This window comes from Gadus macrocephalus, chromosome 7, assembly GCF_031168955.1.
Source record: "Gadus macrocephalus chromosome 7, ASM3116895v1".
NCBI lineage: Eukaryota > Metazoa > Chordata > Actinopteri > Gadiformes > Gadidae > Gadus > Gadus macrocephalus.
In genome coordinates, this window is record NC_082388.1 from 1,264,315 (window position 1) to 1,284,723 (window position 20,409).

Here is a 20,409-nt window from a genome sequence, read left to right on the forward strand (position 1 = left end):
ATTAATGCCCAAAACTATTTCTAATTACTTGGTTTCAGTAGTTTTAATAAATGGATGATCCGTTACAAGTCAAAGGTACTGGTTTTAACGGTCTTCTCGTTGGAGACCAAACCGATCCAAACAACAGTAATGTATGCGCAAACTATTTCCATCGTTTGAAGTGAACTCATGTGCTCCTCATGTGCTCCAGGAGGAGAAGGAGAGCAGCAATGACTCATCCACCGCCTTCATCGCACCTCCGGAGCCCGGAGAGCCCCCCCGTGACGGGCCCCCCAGCGAGGGAGGGGCCTCTGTAGAGGTATACTTTATAAATAAATCCCTGGATTACCATCGTTCACCATTCCTCACATCCTGCAGTCTCTCTGTGCTATCGTGCACTGTAGCTCCGACCGGCGAAGGCCAAAGGTGGCTGCGGTCGATGTGTATAACCTCCTCCGGCTTCTGAGGACAAGGCTCTGCACTATGGGCGACCGTGCCTTCTGCTCAGCGGCCCCCGGTCTGTGGAACGCTCTCCCTGACCAGCGTAGGGCCCCACAGACTCTGGATACTTAGAAAAAAGGCCTGAAAACCCATATCTTCAGGAAAGCCTTCGGCTAAACTGCTATTTCACATGTTTTTCTCTGTTTTCTTTTATGATAGTTTTAAAGTCTTTAATGTTGTTTTCATCCTTTTTCATGTGCATTGTAGCGCTTTGAGGTCATTGAGTTGATGTAAAGTTCGTTTTAAATAAAATATATTATTATTATTATTGTCCTCCATTTTGTGTGTTCTCACATGCCGCCAGACAGACAAAATGGAGGACGGACGTGTTCTCGCGCCCTTACCACATACGTTCTTAAAGATGGCTACTCCCCCTAGGGAGAGTGTAGTTCACAGCGTCAACTGCCCTTAAAGATACAAGATATAAGATAGGAATACAATAAGTGTGTACATCAAGTGCCGTTAACGACGCTCCATCCCTTCCAGACCTCCGCGGCCCCGCCCCCCACCGCCCTGGCCCCGCCCACCACCAGCGCGGTGGGGGCCCGCATGAACCCCTCGTCTAAGTGGTCCAAGATCAAGATTGTGACCAAGCAGGCCGGGGACGAGTGCATCACGGCCATCGAGATAGTGCCCCCGGTGGAGGGCGGGGGGAAGCACTCCATCGCCATCAACCGCCCCCGCACCGTCGCACGCAAGTTCGCCAGCATCGCTCGCAGCCAGGTGAAGAGGAAGAGGCAGATGGCCGCCCGCGAGAAGAAGGTGAGGGCGGTCAAACACCGGGGAGTAATGAGGGGTGAGGGGCGGCTGGAACTGGTTTAGGTTTTAGCATACGCCGCATAGATTAATTCAAACTGATTTACACAAATACTTGATGTAATACTTAAATGCTTACACAATCTTTTTTTTTTAACTGTTCATTGAGTTTGACTTAAGGGTTAAACATGAAGCTTCTTTGTAAGCAACTCATCGCTGGTTTCCCTAACGCTCCCGCTAGCTGACCAAAACCATTATTCACTGTTAATTAACTGTTAATTAACTGTTACTCAACTCTTTCCTTGACTTCCCCACTAACTACTAACTAACTTCATTAACATTAACTTAAGGGTATCTTAGCGTAGCCTCTCCTTCGTGGTTTCCTAGGTGACCAAGACCATCTTTAACTGTTACTTAAGGGTTTAATTAAGTCTCTTAATGTCTCCTAGGTGACCAGGACCATCTTTAACTGTTACTTAAGGGTTTAATTAAGTCTCTTAATGTCTCATAGGTGACCAAGACCATCTTTAACTGCTACACAAAGGGTAATTCCGGTGTAAAGGTAGATTGACGAACACAGAGATTGTGACATCCGTCAGCAACACGCAAACTCTGTGTTCGCCAATCTACTTATCGAGTCTTAAAAACAAAATGGCGTCGACGGGTGATCTACTGATGGTATTGTGTGTATAAAATGTCCTTTTTAATAAATAATCAGTACACTTACAAAGTTCTTAATGCCTCGTTTTATATGTTAAGACCCTTATTATACTACCAAATAAGTGTCGGGCTACTTTTAGTATTTTAAGTGGTTTGAAATAGCGATTTAGTTTTTACCATAACCAGTGCCCCCAATGTTCCAAGTTTATAGCGTTTTGGTAGAATCGGCTAAAAACAGCCAACTGAAGAAAGCGTCAATATGCGTTTTTTGTGCTCCAAAACGAACGTTTCAACTCGTTATCATACAAAACATATCCCAAATCCCCAAAATTTTACACCGGAATTACCCTTTAAGGGTTTAATTAAGGGTAGCTTAACGGAGCCCCTCCACCCAGTCTCCTAGGTGACCAAGACCATCTTTAACTGACTTAATTAACTGTTACTCAAGGGTATCTTAGCATAGCCTCTCCTTCGTGGTTTCCCAGGTGACCAAGACTATCTTTAACCGTTACTTAAGGATTCAATTAAGTCTCTTAATGTCTCCTAGGTGACCAAGACTATCTTTAACCGTTACTTAAGGATTTAATTAAGTCTCTTAACGTCTCCTAGGTGACCAAGACTATCTTCGCCATCCTGCTGGCCTTCATCCTGACGTGGACGCCGTACAACGTGATGGTGCTGATCTCCACCTTCTGCCAGTCCTGCGTCCCGGACACCGCCTGGGCCATCGGCTACTGGCTCTGCTACGTCAACTCCACCATCAACCCCGCCTGCTACGCCCTATGCAACGCCACCTTCAAGAAGACCTTCAAGAACCTCCTGCTGTGCCAGTACAAGAACATTGGCACCCGATGAGCAGGAGGCATTGAGGAGGGTGGAGCGCAGAGCCACCGATGGGTGGTGGAGGGGTGGAGATGATGAAAAGGGGGGAATGGTCCTGGTCAAAAGAGGCTATGTATGTGGCCTCTCTGTAAAGTGTTCCACTAATCACTTGTTTCCTTGACTTTGCCCGCAAGGAGACCCAAACCATTGTTAACTGTTAATTGACTTAAGTTGACTGGACTTAAGTTACTCAAGGTTAACTTAATGCAGCCTCTCTGTAAAGTGTTCCACTAATCACTCGTTTCCTAGACTTTGCCCGCGAGATGAAAGTCACAGATTTCACCGCTGGGAGACCTCCACAAGGGGGTGGGGGGGGGTGGTCTCTGGTGCACAGAGGAACAACCGCAACATCAACCAGCTCTTCACCGGACAAGATGGAGACTGACGGACTGCCAATATGTCTTGTATATACGCTGTTAGTTTGTGGGAAACGTTGTTACAGCACTTCAGCCCTTGGTTTCTGGATTTGCCAGAATCCACGCAAATAGCAAGACCCTACTAGTGTAAGAGAACCCCTAAAGTGTGAGGGTCTTAAACACATAAAAAGCAAGACCCTTAAAGTGTAAAGGTCTTAAACACATAAATAACAAGACCCTTATAGTGTAAGGGAACCCTTAAAATGTAATGGTCTTAAGCACATAAACAACAAGACCCTTAAAGTGTAAAGTCCTTAAACACATAAATAACAAGACCCTTAAAGTGTAAGGGAACCCGCTGTTTGACCCAAAATAACATGTGTCTTCGAAGAAGGAAGGGGGGAGTGTTATCCCCGTGGTAACAAACCACGGCGCAAACAAAGGCAACATACACCTCGGCGACCGCCGTCGCGTTCAGTTTTTAGAACGAGGGACGCTATGTGTGAAATGCGCCACACGTCATTAAGTTCTACCAAAAGTGTTGCAGCCGCGGACATCATCATCATCATCATCCTCGTCTATCTGCCCAGACGGAGCTCCCCCCGCCCCACTTACTTCCTCCTCCACATCCTGGTGAATCCCCAGAGGAGGAGGAGACCGCCGCCTGTGTTCAGCAGAGGGTAACGCTCCCAAACTTGATGCAAGAGGCACAGGATGCAACTCAGGTTTATAAAGGACGCTCTTATTTTGGTAACGGTGACAAAATGGCACTGTTGTTAATTAAGACCACGTTTCAAAGATTTGGGGATAACTAATACTGTACTATACTACTATAACTAATAATGATACTTCAACAAACACACTCAATAACCTACATATGTAGTAGTGGATAACGTACAACCAAACTTACCTGGTAGTGACTAGTACCCCTAACCCGACCAAAGAACAATATTCATAGTTAATTTATTCTCTTGTTAGAGGTTGCTGTGCTGTAGTGATGTTTTGCTCACATGTACCTCGTTACTCTTGAACCACACGGTGTGTATATAGTTTGTACATTTCTTGAAAATAACATGAACACAGAGGAAATAATCTAAACATTCATCGAGAGTGGAGGAAGAACAAGCATAAAGGAGGGAGAGATCTGGATTCTGGATTGGAGGATATTTGAACTGGGGAAGAACGTGTAGACAAATAGAAAGACGCAAAGAATATATGTACTCCAAATATCAACTCTGTTTGGAACAAGAGAAAAGTAAACATTTTATCATTCTACAGACAGGGAACTGAGAAAGCCTTTGTAGAATTAGGGTGAGCTCATGTTTGGATACAAAGACGGATCCAAAGGAATATTTGAACACTCGAACCAGGACAGACTCGGAGTACGTTTAACAGCCGGAGAACTGACGACTCATTGCAGGGTGTTTCTGAGCTCAACTCAAAGTGCATGTTAACCATTTTCCTTAAGACTCAGTGATCTAGACATGTCCTGCTGTCTAAGCAGCTCAAGCTTAGCGGTTTATTACAACTCACTAGGGAATACAGGAACGGTTTGGATCATGGAAATCAGGATTTTAATAACACACATCTGAAATTTGTCATGACGAATCATCCACATGGATCAATTGATCTGCTGTCAAGTGTTTTGTACCATCGACACTAATGAATCCAGAACCACCACCGAAGGATGTGATGCTAACTGAATGGTGCCATGCCGTAATTCCGACGCCTCATTGTTCCGACGTCTCAATGTTCCGAAATATTTCCCATTAGATCGACATGCCACTATTCCGACGGTTCATTGTTCCGAAAACGAAACCCATTGGTCCGAAGGTCCGTTAGTCCGACTTTTCGAAAAGGAGGCGCATTAGGCAGACGGTTCAATATGCTGAATAGGAAAAATTGTTTTATACCTCGCTCGCTCCCTCTCCCTCTCTCTCTCACTCTCACTTTCACTCTCTCTCTGTCTCCAAAATACAACCTAGGCCTACATATCACGTTCACGATGAATTTTGGAGGGCAAAAAGACAATGCTTCACTTCATTTCGACACGGTGTTGCAGCACCATGGGCAGAGAGCGGAGGTCTAATTCTCAACACGGGCACGAACACACACACACACACACACACACACACACACACACACACAGAGTGAGAGGGAGAGTGAGAGTGAGAGGGAGAGGGAGCGAGCGAGGTATAAAACTCTTTTTCCTATTCGGCATATTGAACCGTCGGCCTAATGCGCCTCCTTTTTGAAAAGTCGGACTAACGGACCTTCGGACCAATGGGTTTCGTTTTCGGAACATTGAACCGTCGGAATAGTGGCATGTCGATCTAATGGGAAATTTTTCGGAACATTGAGACGTCGGAACAATGAGGCGTCGGAATTACCGCCAGGCCCCAACTGAATAGTAGAGCCCTCCATTTTGCCCATCAAATCTCTTCATGCCTGACAAAACTATGGACACCTCTTCCTTTTTCATGTGATGTGGAATGCAAATAATGAAGTTGTACCACTAATCATGGAGTAAGTAGTACTTAATCAAGCCCTCAGACATGTTGGAACCAAACTGTAGCTATGTCGTGCTACACGCCAGCTAAGGGACTTTACCAGGGGTTCTCCAGACAAGAACTCACGGGGGTGGTGGTGGTGGGGGTGTTGAAACTGGTTTATGTTCCAGTTTGTAGACAATGATCCATGACTCTGGTCCACCATGCAGGAGTTCCCTCCCTGAGGCCACGTTTATACGTAGCAGGGTATTTATAGAAACAAATATTTCCCCCCCTCCGTTTTCAAAAATAACATTGTGCACACAATATCGTTTTCAAAAAAGTTGTCGTTTACATCAAAACGCATAAATACGCCGTTGAGTGCAATTAAAGCCATGCAAGTCAATCAGAATCCGCAGAATCAACAACAACGAATAACACGAGCGTCTTCCTGTAACAAACAAACTGTAAACATAGGGCGCTCATATGACGTTAAGCATTTCCTGGCGCATAATGTGACGCTTCAGAACCTAAAACCCTGTTTCCCCCCGTTGACACGACAACCCATAACCGGCGTTTTCAGAAATCTCCACTTTGGCCGGAGTTTTTAAAAATGATCGTTTTCTGTGACAAAAACAGCGTTTTCGTGTAAATGAGAGGCCAAACCGCGTGGAAATATCTGAGTTTTCCCTTCGTGTAAACGGGGCCTGAGTGTGTTTGGTGACGGCTGATTTACCCTGTGGACCACTGATTGGTCAACGAGCACCAGGTGTGCCGCCTCCCCGGCTCTAAGGTCCAATCAGACTCAGACCAGGTGAGGCTGCTGGGACCAGACACCTCCACACACACTCTCCCACCATCAAACACATACTCTGATCTCAGTGTAGAATCATCTCTACCACCATAGACATTTGGTCTGGAGATAAACTCCAGAAGAACCGTGGACCTGGCCGGACATCTTCAGTAGGATAACCAATAGGCTCACAGCCGCAATTCCACAGAGGCCTACATTTTAACGCTGTGATAATTTGCCATTCCCCGATCATGGAATCCCACCTGTATCCCAAAAAGTCTCCTGACAACATCTAACATCTCGTCTATCAAATCTAGTCTGTCAAATGGAATCAAGGAAAAACTCATTAAGCACAAACAGACGGCCATGTCTGAGCCGACATGAAACCCTCTACACCACCATGGCCCTCTTCATCATCACCCTCCTCTTCCTCTGTGCTGACCCTATGGCAGGACATGGTCACATGACGCGTTCATAAGCTCCTCCCACCATCTTGGCACCTCCCACTGGGATTCAGGCTGGAACGTCTGAATCCAAAATGGCGTTGGAAACTTGACCGCTATACGTACTGTAAAAACTGTAAAGAAACGTTTTTTGGTTTTATGAACTGTAATTGTGGAATTAATTGGGACACACACGCACGCAAACATGCAAACACACATACAACACACACACACACGCACACACTATTCGTTCAATTGAAATAATATCGGACACACTACTGCTTGTGGTTTTTATTTTGGTTTCTATTTAATTATTTATTGCAGATAATGTACAGGCTTGACCATTCGCGTATATTCTAGACTTTGGGACAGCGTCTAATTAGTAACTGATTTCTATGGATCGTTAACTATTGCCTCATCACTCCTAACCATGTGATATGTACAGAATGATCGGATTACTACAGGATTCATGAATATATAAATATCCAGAAACAGAATCTATACATCATCAATTCGAAAGCTTTCTCCCTCTCTTTCTCTCTCTCTCCATCTCCCCCAAACCTCTGCTCCCTCTCTTTCTCTCTCCCCCAAACCTCCACTCTCTCCCTCTCTCTCTTTCTCTCTCCCCAAAACCTCCCCTCCCTCTCTTTTAATGCCTGGAATATGAACATCATTGTGTGTGTGTGAGGTCACAGCTGTGATATAATACGGAGTCAAACCTTTACAGAGTGAGATTGCCGGTCTTACCAGCGCCTACCCAGTGCCTAAATGATGCGGTCTTGTTCCTCCAAATGATGCGTCATGTTCCTCCAAATGATGTGTTCATGGTCCTCCAAATTATGCGTTCATGTTCCTCCAAATGATGCGTTCATGTTCCTCCAAATGATGCGTCATGTTCCTCCAAATGATGCGTTCATGGTCCTCCAAATGATGCGTTCATGTTCCTCCAAATGATGCGTCATGTTCCTCCAAATGATGCGTTCATGGTCCTCCAAATGATGCGTCATGTTCCTCCAAATGATGCGTTCATGTTCCTCCAAATTATGCGTCATGTTCCTCCAAATGATGCGGCATGTTCCTCCAAATGATGCGTCATGTTCCTCCAAATGATGCGTTCATGTTCCTCCAAATGATTCGTTCATGTTCCTTCAAATGATGCGTTCTTGTTCCTCCAAAAGATGCGTTCACGTTCCTTCAAATGATGCATTCATGTTCCTCCAAATGATGCATTCTTGTTCCTCCAAATGATGCGGTCTTGGTCCTCCAAATGAAACGTTCATGTTCCTCCAAATGATGCGTTCATATTCCTCCAAATGATGCAGTCATGTCCCTAAAAATGATGCGTTCATGTTCCTCCCAATGATGCGTTCTTGACCCTCTAAGGAGGCAGAAATTCTGTAAAAACGAATATTGAACTGATTCTATCCACTTATAGTTGTATTTAATCCAAAAATATAAGGTTAAGATGAAAAGGAACTCGTTTTTATGAATTAATGTATTCTTTATTTGTGTAATTATTATTAATAAGTGGGTCTGTTCTAAGTGCTGTTACTTAAGACGCCGGCACCTAAAGATAAATTAATATGCAAACTATACAGTGTGAATAATTATAGGTGTTGTCATTGAGTTTAAACGATCATTAAAGGAGGAGTCGAAATCTCTTCCTGGTACCAATTAGCATTAAGTGTGATTATAACACGGTAAGGAACATACAATTATAGTAACAATTTGTTTGAGAAATCCATCAGCTATCAGTGAGTTAGATGCTTGGTCGAGTATCTGGTTTGAATTGACCGTGCCTGCCTCTATGCGTCAATTAAGATTTGGTAACGGCTAATTTCTGACCAATCAGGGCCCGGTTAACCGATAACGTTCACTCAGCGCACTACGAAGACTACGTTTAGACTTATCAAAGTTGTTTACCTCTATAGGCATGTTTCCCGAACGGAGGAGTCACTGCTTACGTTGTTTGTTCGTAAAAGGCGCTGTCCAAAAAGAACGTGCTGAAAACGATTGCTCAGAGATTAATTTTCCATTTCATGTGCAGTTGAATGACAGCGTTCTAAAAGATATTGCAGTCTTTGCAAATAAAACATTGCTCGAAATCCTTCTAGTAGGCCTAAACATTTAATTAACCATGGGCGAGCATAGCATAGCCTACACTGAGAATGTACGAAAGAACGTTTCGGGAAACACGTGAGATGTTAAGGTAGAACTTTAAGTAGAGGCTAAGTCCAGGGAATTCAACATGCCTCTCAATCACAAATTCAACTCTTAAATCTTACCTGCAGCAACTTTTAAATGGCTCGGACTAATTAACTGTTAAATAATATTAATAAACACAAGAATTTCCAGCCAAATAAAATACTTAAAAACTTAAATATAAATAATAATAATAATAATAATAAAAACGTTAATAATAAACAAGTTAAAGAATGTTCGTCTATGTTTGGATTTGTTCAAATATAATTTTATTTTCTTTGGAAAAAGGGCATCGAAAAACGTAAAATAAATAAATAATAATTTCCTGTTCTGAAAGTAGGTCGTCTGTACTGGTTTGACTCTGAATCATCAAAGCTGTGCCTTCTCTTGTACTTAGTGGTTTTGGACTCTTATTAACTCATAACTCATAATGGAGACGCTCTTTTCGAAGCATTCACGACAGCACATTTAAATATTTAACGGTGCGTTTCTATAGAAAAATATATAATAACGTGATGACACGAAATGCACCTCTTTGTTCATATGTACTTTTGAAAACTATGATATATTGTTCCAAACTGCACTCATGTTGTGTTTGTAGGACGTATGAACTACTCTTAATCTTTGATGTATGATATTTATTAAGGGTGTGCGACACGCGTGTGATTTGGAATGGAGCCCACATGTCAATTAGGTGGACCAATCAGGAGCCAGAACAAGGCTTCAGATTAATACAAATGGACCATGCTTGTATTTAAACGACAATTATGTTTGTTCAACGGAATATTGATCTGTGATTGTAAAATGTCTCTAACATTTATGTTATTTCTCTGTCACCAAAGCTTCAAATTAAATATGACCCAGATACAGTTTTGTAATAAAAGGAAGTCAGCTGACCTCGAGAAGATACGATTCTGAAACGCAAACATCTGGAGGGTGATCCACCGAATTAATGAAATCACTGAATTATTTATATAATTATGTAAGGCCATTTATTTACATTAAATTTTTAGTCAATTTTTTGTAAAATTCAGCCCGAATGAGAGGCTTGAATGGCCTACCTGTCTGTCCGTCTACCTACCAGTCTGTCTGCTGCGTGTGTCTTCCACAAGGCTAGCATACCCGTTGCTGGTGTGTTCCTGAATCCTCGGACGCCAGCCTTTTGAGTCGGAAATCTCCAAGCTTCCTTGCGGCATTACTCAGAGGCACACCCCCTTTTTTGTCTTCATCTCTCGGCTTGAGAGTATACCGAGAGCAGTGATGACGCTCTCAACGAAAATGGCTGTGCACATGAAGAGATACTTTTTCTTGTAGGCTATTTGTACCACGTTGGTCATTTTAATGTCGATTTTAAATGCTCTTTCACACCAATTTATGCATTGCACGGTCTTGCTGTGCGTGCAATACAATGTAAAGTTGTGTTGTTTGTTTCACGCTGGTTTGCTAAAGAGGCTAATGTAGCTTACAATAAACAACGACTATCCAATTTCATGACACAATCACAAAGACAAACAGGAACGCAATAAATGCTCCGAGACCGGAAATGCAACTCGGAAGGCTGGCGTCCGAGGACTCAAGAGCACACCACCCTCTACACCAGTGGTTCCCAACCTTTTCTCCAGGGCCCCCCTAATTCACTTCTGATGCAATTCTAGCTTCCCCCCCCCCCCCCCCCCATAACCATACATTTCTATTTTTTGTGCCTTTAGTTAATCAATGTATTATTTTTGTAGCTTACAGTGCATGGCATTAGTAGGCCTACATTCATTAATGTGAACCTTGGGCTTGCATACCCACACCCAGGGCTGGTGTGTCAGGTGTAATATGAGTGACAGCCAGTCTGTCTGGCTGTCGACAAGTGCGCTGAATGACAATAATGCATTTGCGAATTGATGGGACTGACCTGTCGCTAAGCTCCGCCCCTATAACGCAGATGAGCCAATGACATTCCAGCTTCAACTAGCCTCAACTTTACTGGGACATCCCTGCTATTTCCATTGAAAATAACAGGGAGATGGCATAATATAAATATTAAGTGGTGGATTTATGTTGTTTGTGTAAAACAAAAGAAACATGGTCAAACGATGTGCTTGGGGTAGGCCTACATGTAACACAGTCGATATCCCGAGAGACTGCAGAATGGGGTATATTTCATCCCGTTTCCCAAGCCACAACAGGACCAGAGAAAGTGTACAATGTGGATCAGACTAGCCGCGTTTACATGGACACTTCTGATCCGATTAGAAGTGGAAGAACAGCTCAATCGGAATATAAAATGATCATATATACGCCTCAATCGGAATACAATCCTCTGATCGGAATAGAATTCCTTGCGGAACACAAGAGTTGGTGTAGTCTGCATCGACATGTAAACACTTATTCTGATTGGTTTGGGGTGGGTGCGTTTACTTTTTAACTTAGAGAGATGGCATCAGCAGCTGCAGTAGTTCTCAATTGGTCCGTCTGTACTTTTATTGCACACCGAATTTGACAACTGTCAAGGAAAGTCGATTTTTTTTCTTTCTAACACTCCGCAAGTAGTCCGGTAACTTATCAACCCCAGCGTGTCCGGTTGCTAAGCGACGTCACTCAACGTCTTTGGCGGACTATTTCTCTGCTGATGAACACTACGAATGGTAATTGTAAGAAGACAGGACCTGTCGGCGCTTATTTCCCCAATAATCCCCGGCGTGCTGTACATTATCCCTTACAGAACAGCACTGTTTGCGGCCGTATTGTTTGCGGCGGGAGGGAGGGAGGGAGTAGAGAAACTGGACGAGAAACTGACGTTGCTGTGCTGTCCTCCTTCTTCTTAATCGAAGGAGCACACAGAGAAAAGCTCTCTCCTGCTGGGCTTTCATTAAAATAAAATACATAAAAATATCGCCGCCGGTCCAAATGTGTCAGGTGTGCGTCAGAGACATACGAACGTACGCTTACCACTTTTGTAAATGCGATATACACAGTACATTTGGACCGCATGATAGGAATAGTGTCCATGTAAACGCGGCTACTGTGCGGCAGGCCAGAATACCAACTGAATTTAAGCTTGTTACCTCCTGCATGTATTTTAAAGTTTTGTGTATACCCCTCCACAGCATAATGTAGTCCCTTTCGATTGATCCTGGAAGAAATTAAATAATTTTCCGCCCAAAACCTCTCCAAAACCTGCTTTGATACACTTAACAGCTGACATTTTCCCATACATTTTTGTTATAGAATCTGGTTTGTTTGTCCGAGTTCGTCATGGTAACGACGGGGGGCGTGACTTAGCGACAGGTCTATTTTCAGTCGCGAGGCCCGTGAGATCTAAAATAGTTCTTTCACGCTCGGATGAGCTGTTATAAAGTCAGGCCCGGGCGCACTGTCAGAGGCACCCCCCAGGTTGGGATCAGGTGTCATGTCATCAAACCGATCTGATTAGCTGATGGGTTCCAGTGGTCCGCCCCCTGCCCCAGTACCCCGTGTTTGGAATGAGGTGTTGAAATGAGTTGTATTTTAATAGTACCGTGTTTATATTTGAATAAATATTCTGGAAGGGGGATTTGACTGGTGTTCGAGGTTGTTTGATTGTGTCTCAAATGTACAGCGTCGGTTTCCGTCATCAAACGTACTAAGTCAACGTTCTTCAGTGAAGTTAAGGACAGTAACTTGTAAAAATTTACTACTGTAGTAATGGAAAAACATTGATTGGCGACATATCAACCACTCCTCCATTTTAACTTAAATTATGAGTTTAACATTTAAACGAGAGAACTTGAAAGCACAATGATATAAATCTATTCAAAGCTATCAACCTTTTGGGGGATTATTGACTAGAATTTATTTAAAGGTTGGCTATGGAATTCTCTTTTTTGGCCATTTTTGCAAAATTACTTGAAATCCCTATCATAACCCACTTACAGCCACCGAGTTAGAAGTACTGACATGAACATTAAACAAGTCAATCATCTGTGGAACGGGCAGGGCTCGAAAAACTCCAGCCAATGATTTCCAGACCCACCGAGTTGCATTGGACAGTAAGTACGTCAATCAAACGGTCGTACTGCACTCCCCCGCCCCTGCGTGACCCCTTCGTGCACGTACTCAAAGCTCCTGACCCAGAGCAAGCTTCTGTTTGTTGTTATCCTGCGGTAGCTACTGGAGCTAGCTAACTAGCTAATGGCTCGTTATGTTGGCTCGTGCGTGCTTGCGCGTCCATGTACTTGGAGTGGGTGGAGTCAGCGTTGAAGGAGAGGGGGTAGGACCATTTGAGTTGTGTGTTTTCAAAATCTGCTGGCATTTCGCAAATCCCATACCCAACCTTTAAGTGTTGCAGTGGAAAATGGATGAAATCCAAAATTTAGACTTAACTGGATAATTAAACATTTACCAGAACAAACAACAACTTAATTTTGAGAAAAAGAAGATGTTTAATCATTCATGTGAGCACCACCAATAAAAAGTTGTTAGCAAATATATGTATAACAAATAACATTTCTATTTGTTAAAATGGCCTCTGTTAAGAAAATGTAAACATTTGTGGGCCAAAATAATCTACATTTTAAGAAAAATAGAAGCGCCCGCCCGAACACTTTTTTGTTTTGTTTTAGTTAAAATCCATTTTACTCTAAAAGCTCCTAAATTAGAAATGAAAAACTAATCTTTCTTTTGTTTAAAACTTCCAACGCAAATACCACCCAAAATACGGGTAATCTACTCAGCATAAAGCAGGGAATTTAAAATCTAAAATTAATATTAAATCACTTTTTGCTGCAACACTTTTAAGCGCAGACATTGGTTTACGTTGAAGAAATCAGCTAAGTTCCAATAGATGTTGCGTCCGAACCAATTATCCTCAGTCCGTTCCCAGGTCTTCCTCCTTCTAGCTCTTCGCACTAGTTGTCCTGTGGCTTCGCCTTCTTCCCTGAGAATGTGAAGAAGAGAAGAACTGTTAAGCACATGTTAATATCCCTGGATATACATTTACATTCACATTCAGGGCGTTTAGCAGACAGAATTTCTGCTTGTGGTTGACATCTCCATGGAAATGCGTGTAGCCATTTCTCGGTAATGACACTGTCCACCACAGGTTAGGTGATAGACGTGGTCTCAGTGGTCCGGTGAAGATGACTGACGCTCATAAGCACTGCAGTCCGTTCGGTTCCCTGGCAGAACATTCTCGTTGGTAACCTGGTTTCATTTTGGAACACGTCATGTAACCCATTACCTTAACCCTTAGTCCTGGTCTCGGTCTTAACCTTACCCTTAGTCCTGGTCTCGGTCTTAACCTTAGTCCTGGTCTTGATCTTAACCTTACCCTTAGTCCTGGTCTTGGTCTTAACCTTACCCTTAGTCCTGCTCTTGGTCTTAACCCTTAACCTTAGTCCTGGTCTTGGTCTTAACCTTACCCTTAGTCCTGGTCTTGGTCTTAACCTTACCCTTAGTCCTGGTCTTAACCTTACCCTTAGTCCTGGTCTTAACCTTACCCTTAGTCCTGGTCTTGGTCTTAACCTTACCCTTAGTCCTGGTCTTAACCTTACCCTTAGTCCTGTACTTGGTCAGTAACCTTACCCTTAGTCCTGGTCTTAACCTTACCCTTAGTCCTGGTTCTGGTCTTAACCTTACCCTTAGTACTGGTCTTAACCTTACCCTTAGTCCTGTACTTGGTCAGTAACCTTACCCTTAGTCCTGGTCTTAACCTTACCCTTAGTCCTGGTCCTGGTCTTAACCCTTAGTCCTTACTCTTACCCTTAGTCCTGGTCTTAACCCTTAGTCCTTACTCTTACCCTTAGTCCTGGTCCTGGTCTTAACCCTTAGTCCTTACTCTTACCCTTAGTCCTGGTCTTAACCCTTAGTCCTTACTCTTACCCTTAGTCCTGGTCTTAACCCTTAGTCCTTACTCTTACCCTTAGTCCTGGTCTTAACCCTTAGTCCTTACTCTTACCCTTAGTCCTGGTCTTAACCCTTAGTTCTTACTCTTACCCTTAGTCCTGGTCTTAACCCTTAGTCCTTACTCTTACCCTTAGTCCTGGTCTTGGTCTTGCCGGCAGCACAGGGCTTGGTGACGGAGATGGTGGGCAGACACTCTGCGTTGTAGAGGGCCTTCTTAAGGGTTCCTGAGCGGGCCCTTAAGCCAGAGGCTGGGTCACACTCCGCCCACGTCTCGAACCGGTACTTACAGTCCGCTGGGGGGGGGAGGGGAGGGGGAACCAGAGAGAACGGGTTGGTTAAAACGTCCTCTTAATCCACATTGTCATTAATCAGTTCATCATTCTCCGTTCTTCTCCTCCTTTCCTCTCCGATGTGTTTCTCTTTATCTCCTCCAGCAAATTAGATTCAGTACAACTTCATGAGCCCGTCAGAGAAGTGTGTGTGTGTGTGTGTGTGTGTGTGTGTGTGTGTGTGTGTGTGTGTGTGTGTGTGTGTGTGTGTGTGTGTGTGTGTGGGCGTCCTCACCCCCGAAGTTCTTCTTCCAGTTGCAGGGGACCTTACACTTCATCTTCCTGGTCTGCTGCTCACACGCCCCCTCCCTGAAGCCCCCCCCACAGTCTCCGTTGCTAGGGACACAGTTGCCATAGCGCCAATCGCTGCACTCCGTGCCGGTCTTTGGCGCCTTGGTTTTCTCTAGACGGGGAGAGAGCGTCACGCTGGAGCGATCAGATACCACAACGTCTGGGTTCAGACCCTGGGCGGCGGAGCGATGGGATTGGACAAGAGAGAGAAACTCACCTTTCCTGTTTTTACCGGCGGAGTCGACGGCGCTGATGGAGAGGAGAGAGACCAGCAGGAAGACAAGAACAGCCCTCATCCTAGGGGGAGAGAGGGGGAGGAGAGGGAGAGGGAGGATAGAGAGAGAGAGAGAGAGAGAGAGAGAGAGAGAGAGAGAGAGAGAGAGAGAGAGAGAGAGAGAGAGAGAGAGCATCATTAAACAGCCAGTCAGTGGGAGTCTATCATTAAACGCTGACCCCTGCTCTGCTTTTGCTCTCACACTAAATCATTAGCGGCCCTCACGGTCGCCGTGGTAACAGATGTACTGTCGCCCCCACAAGGGGGGGGGGGGGGAAGTCCTGTTCGCTGGTTAAAGCCAAATAAAACGGTGTGAGTCCTCCATAACGAAGAGTGTAGCTCTGTCTGTCTTCAGAGACATCGAGGTGTGGAGTCGAGGTGCGTTGGGGGTGCGTCCCACTGACTGGCTCAGAAAATATGTTAGCTTTACAAGTTAGACTGTTAAACTGTTAAAGACAGTTTGACTCCCAGGGGCTGACCTGGTGGTGCCTGGTGAAATCTCTAAAAACAACTGAAGGAAGACCGACCACTCACTCACTCACTCACTCACTCACTCACTCACTCACTCACTCACTCACTCACTCACTCACTCACTCACTCACTCACTCACTCACTCACTCACTCCCTCACTCCCTCCCTCCCTCCCTCCCTCCCTCCCTCCCTCCCTCCCTCCCTCTCCCTCTCTCCCTCTCCTGCTCTCTGTCTCTCCCCCCCCTCTCTCTCTCTCTCTCTCTCTCTTGCTCCCTCTCCTGCTCTTTGTCTCTCCCCCTCTCCTGCTCTCTGTCTCTCTCTCTCTCCCTCTCCCGCTCTCTCTGTCTCTCTCTCTCTTCTGCTCTCTCCCTCTCTCTCTCTCTCTCTCTCTCCTGCTCTCTGTCTCTCCCCCTCTCTCTCCTCCCTCCTCTCTCTCTCTGTCTCTCTCTCTCTCTCTCTCTCTGTCTCTCTCTCTCTCTGTCTGTCTCTCTCTCTCTCGCTCCCTCTCCCTCTCTGTCTCTCCCCCTCTCTCTCTCCGTCTCTACCTCCCTCCCTCCATCCCTCCCCCTTCTCTCTACACACACACAGGGTGAATGCTCCGTCAGTGATGGGGAGAAGCCAGATCAATGAAAGCCAATTTAAAATGAGCAATGAGCCTCAGTGGCTGCTTTGATACCTCCAACAGAGCGAAGTCATGCTAATCCATTTTAACATCTTCAAAATCAACTTTCATTCATATCACATCCTAAGATGTTGTGCTGCTATGGAAACTATGAGTCAGTTCTCTGGAACAATTCTGGAATAATATCAGTCCAGAGTGCTTCTTATGGATATTAACCTTCATATTCAGGGCGTTTATCAGACGCTTTTATCCAGAGCGACTCACAATAAGTCTGTTTGTCAGGAGAAAGAGAAACAGCAATATATCTCTGTGGGTACAGTGAGGATGTTCATACAAGCAAGTGCCAAGCACTAACCATCACGAGGTTAACCCATTCCCCGTAGACCAAAGTGTGAGAGAGTGAGCCCCCCCTCAGAGAAAGAATTCAGCTGAGCCCCCACCCCCCCCCCACATTTTTTTTTTTCTAAATACCTGTGTTTTGAAAGCTATCTTAATTATTTTACACATTTTAAACATCTCTGATCATAATTTTAAAACATTTGAAACATATTTTTTAAACATTTTAAACATATTTCTGAAACATTACATCTTTTTGCGTTTTTAAACACATTTCTTAACACAATTTAACAACTTTATCTAAGCATGTTTTAGCTTAACCTTTTTTAAATACATTTGAACATCTTAATCTGTGTAAACTGCCAGTTTACACAGATTCATTCAGGGTCCCCGACTCTGAATTTTCTGAGTCGAATCAGATCTGCTTTTTCAGTCCAGAGATTCGACTATTCGGCGGGGTTTGTTTACCGGCGTTGCTATGGTGACCTAAATTATTATAGGCAACTGAAAACGATGCCGGTGTAAGTACCATATCGGCTCGGCTTCCAGATCGGCTCGGGGTCCGTCGTCTGCTGATTACGTTACACAATATCATTGGCTGTACGCTTGAATGGGCGTACATTGTGATTGGCTGTACGTCGGACAGTTGTGATTGGCTGTTTTGTGCTGTAGCTCTGGCTGTAGTCATAGCAACCACGAGGCAACAGCGAGCACATGTGTGAGCACGAGTAGGTCTATGTCTAGTCTCGGTTTGTGTTGCCAGATTGGGCATATGTCCCGTTTTTCCAGCCTAACGTGATTCAAAGTAGCCAAGTCAGGCTGAAAATGTGCCCAATCTGGCAACACGGACGGCTTATCTTAACAGCCAAGATGATTCCGAGGGATGTTTTGTTTTGAGAAGAAAACTATCCATACAGATAGGTTGGGAATGGTCTATGTTCAAAATGAAAGATCATTACAGGCTCTTTAATTTAAGCCATAATAAACCCAATTGCTGTAGATAGCGTATTGTGTGACGTAATCAGCAGACGACGGACCCCGAGCCGATCTGGAAGCCGAGCCGATATGGTACTTGCACCGGTTTGAAACTAAAACTGTGATTCTGAAAAAAGTATAAATGCTATAAAAATTCCTTCGATAGTATTGAAGATACAAGTGTGTAGATTTGTTTAATGGTTTGAACGATGGTAAACGGTTGAAAAATGAATGAGTTACGATGTCTAGAAGTAGGTGTATCAGAATGGGCTGACGTCTTCAATGAAAACAGCTGAAAACGATGCGGTATGAAACTAAAACTGTGATTCTGAAGAAATTTTAAATGATATCGAAATTCTATTTAGATATTATTGAAGATACATGTGTGTAGATTTGTTAAATGGTTTGCACGAAGATAAACGGTTGAAAATTGATTTAGTTATGTTACTTCTACAGTTGAAGTACGATTGATGATTTGAATCATCGACTTTCAGGGTTTTTTCGGGTTCATTTTTTTCTCACGTCGCGCCCCCCCTGAAGAACTCTGGCGCCCCCCACAGTTTGAAAATCACTGCCGTAGACAACACAGATAGCTAGCATAAGACGCTACACAATGCTAAGGTCTGTTTTTAAGTGCCAGGATGTATTTTGTATTCGTTATTTTAGATTTAGACTTGAATGAATATAAACACTACGGACAAACTTGTTCATTGAACACTCTGTGACCTCGTTTTTGATTTGACCTAGTTATTATTTGGCCGTTTATTACGATATTTTACACAGTTTGTTTCAAAGATTCAATAAAAGATTTCCGTTGCGAGAGAGAGAGAGAGAGATAGATAGAGAGATAGAGAGAGAGAGCATGAGACAAAGAGAAAGAGGGAGAAGCCCCTTGTCTCCCCCACCACCCCCACCCCTGACTCCATCTCAACCTCCACCCTAATCCCAGGAGGCAAAATTTGACACCCTGTCTCCTCTTCTGTCTCTTCTCGTCGACTACAAAGGAGGATACCCTGACATCTCCTGCTCCTCCTCCTCCCCCCCTCCTCCTCCCCCTCGCCGCCCCTGTCAGGTAGAGGCAGCGTGTTTACCGAGGTGTGACGACTCGACGCACTAAGCTGACGCACTGGTGCCTGAGGGAGGCCCGCTTGGTGTGCGTGTGTGTACGTCCTGTGTACGCCCCAGTGTGAGCGTGCGCGTGCATGCATCCATGTACGGGCGTGTGTGCGTGTGTATGCGTGTTCATGTGTTCTCGTGTGTGCGTGTGTCCATGTGCGCTTGCGTTCATGTGTGTGTGTGGGTGTGTGTGTGTGTCAGTGCGTTTGTGCGTGCGTGTTGCTGTTAATGGGTTAATCTCTCCTTGTGGGTCAGCCTCAGATCTGAGGGGACTCCCATCTGTCTGCTAACCCACCAGCTGGGATGAGGGGGTACAGAGACGCACCCCAGCGCCCCCCCAGCTGTACCCCAGTCACCCTGGCCCAGATCTCCTCTCTCCTCCTGCTCTCGTTCTGGATCTCTGCCGCTGTCCGTCTCTCTGCTGGGGTCCCTTCATTTGGTATTAAGAGTGAGGTCGCTGGGTTGTTAATAATAAGAATAATAAGAATATAATAATAAATTCTGTTTGTATTGCCCTTTATATTACTGGAATCTCAAAGTTGTTGTATTAATATTGATTACTGAGCACTGAGTAGCAGTTTTATCATCTTCATCAATATTATGGTTATTGTTGTTAGTGTTTCATAAACTAGATCCAACGATCCGAATCCACATCAACTTAATTGATTGCAACTTGCAAATCAACCTGGCAGTTCACGTTCCCATCGTCAGGGACGCAGAGAAAAGAGTACAGCTGAAATGAACGTTACCGTGTTGAAATGATCACAAATCCTGATTGATCAGTGACTGTGTGTTTCAGTCGAAGTATTGATCCTCGTATCAACTAATTGGATCGCTAGAAGTTGACTAAGCTGGTAGCAGTCAATATGTAATTACGGCCGCGTTCCAATATATTTTACGGCTGCGTTCCAAAATGTTATTTCAGTGGCTGCATTCCAATGTTATTTCCGTGGCTGCATTCCAATGTTATTTTAGTGGCTGCATTCCAATATGTTATTTCAGTAGCTGCATTCCATTATGTGCTTCGGCAGTTCTGATCCCAGGTCTGTGAAGCTGGGAG

The 20,409-nt window shown here is 44.4% G+C and overlaps 2 protein-coding genes across 2 annotated transcripts in view; one reads left to right on the plus strand and one right to left on the minus strand.

Annotated features, from left to right (window-relative positions):
• LOC132460667 (muscarinic acetylcholine receptor M4-like) overlaps positions 1-8,936 on the plus strand; it is a 48,257-nt gene extending 39,321 nt beyond the window's left edge. Inside the window, exons 5-7 of the mRNA XM_060055497.1 lie at positions 191-298; positions 967-1,242; positions 2,506-8,936. Of these exons, the coding sequence (XP_059911480.1) occupies positions 191-298; positions 967-1,242; positions 2,506-2,751 (630 nt within the window). The 3' untranslated portion in view covers positions 2,752-8,936. The remainder of the gene's footprint in view (positions 1-190; positions 299-966; positions 1,243-2,505) is intronic.
• Positions 8,937-13,453: 4,517 nt separating this feature from the next.
• The window catches only part of LOC132460736 (midkine-A-like), a 57,128-nt gene continuing 50,172 nt past the window's right edge, over positions 13,454-20,409 (minus strand). The window contains exons 2-5 of the mRNA XM_060055612.1: positions 15,773-15,852; positions 15,500-15,667; positions 15,064-15,228; positions 13,454-13,967 (exon numbers count right to left, since the gene is read on the minus strand). Of these exons, the coding sequence (XP_059911595.1) occupies positions 13,939-13,967; positions 15,064-15,228; positions 15,500-15,667; positions 15,773-15,851 (441 nt within the window). The 5' untranslated portion in view covers position 15,852 and the 3' untranslated portion in view covers positions 13,454-13,938. The remainder of the gene's footprint in view (positions 13,968-15,063; positions 15,229-15,499; positions 15,668-15,772; positions 15,853-20,409) is intronic.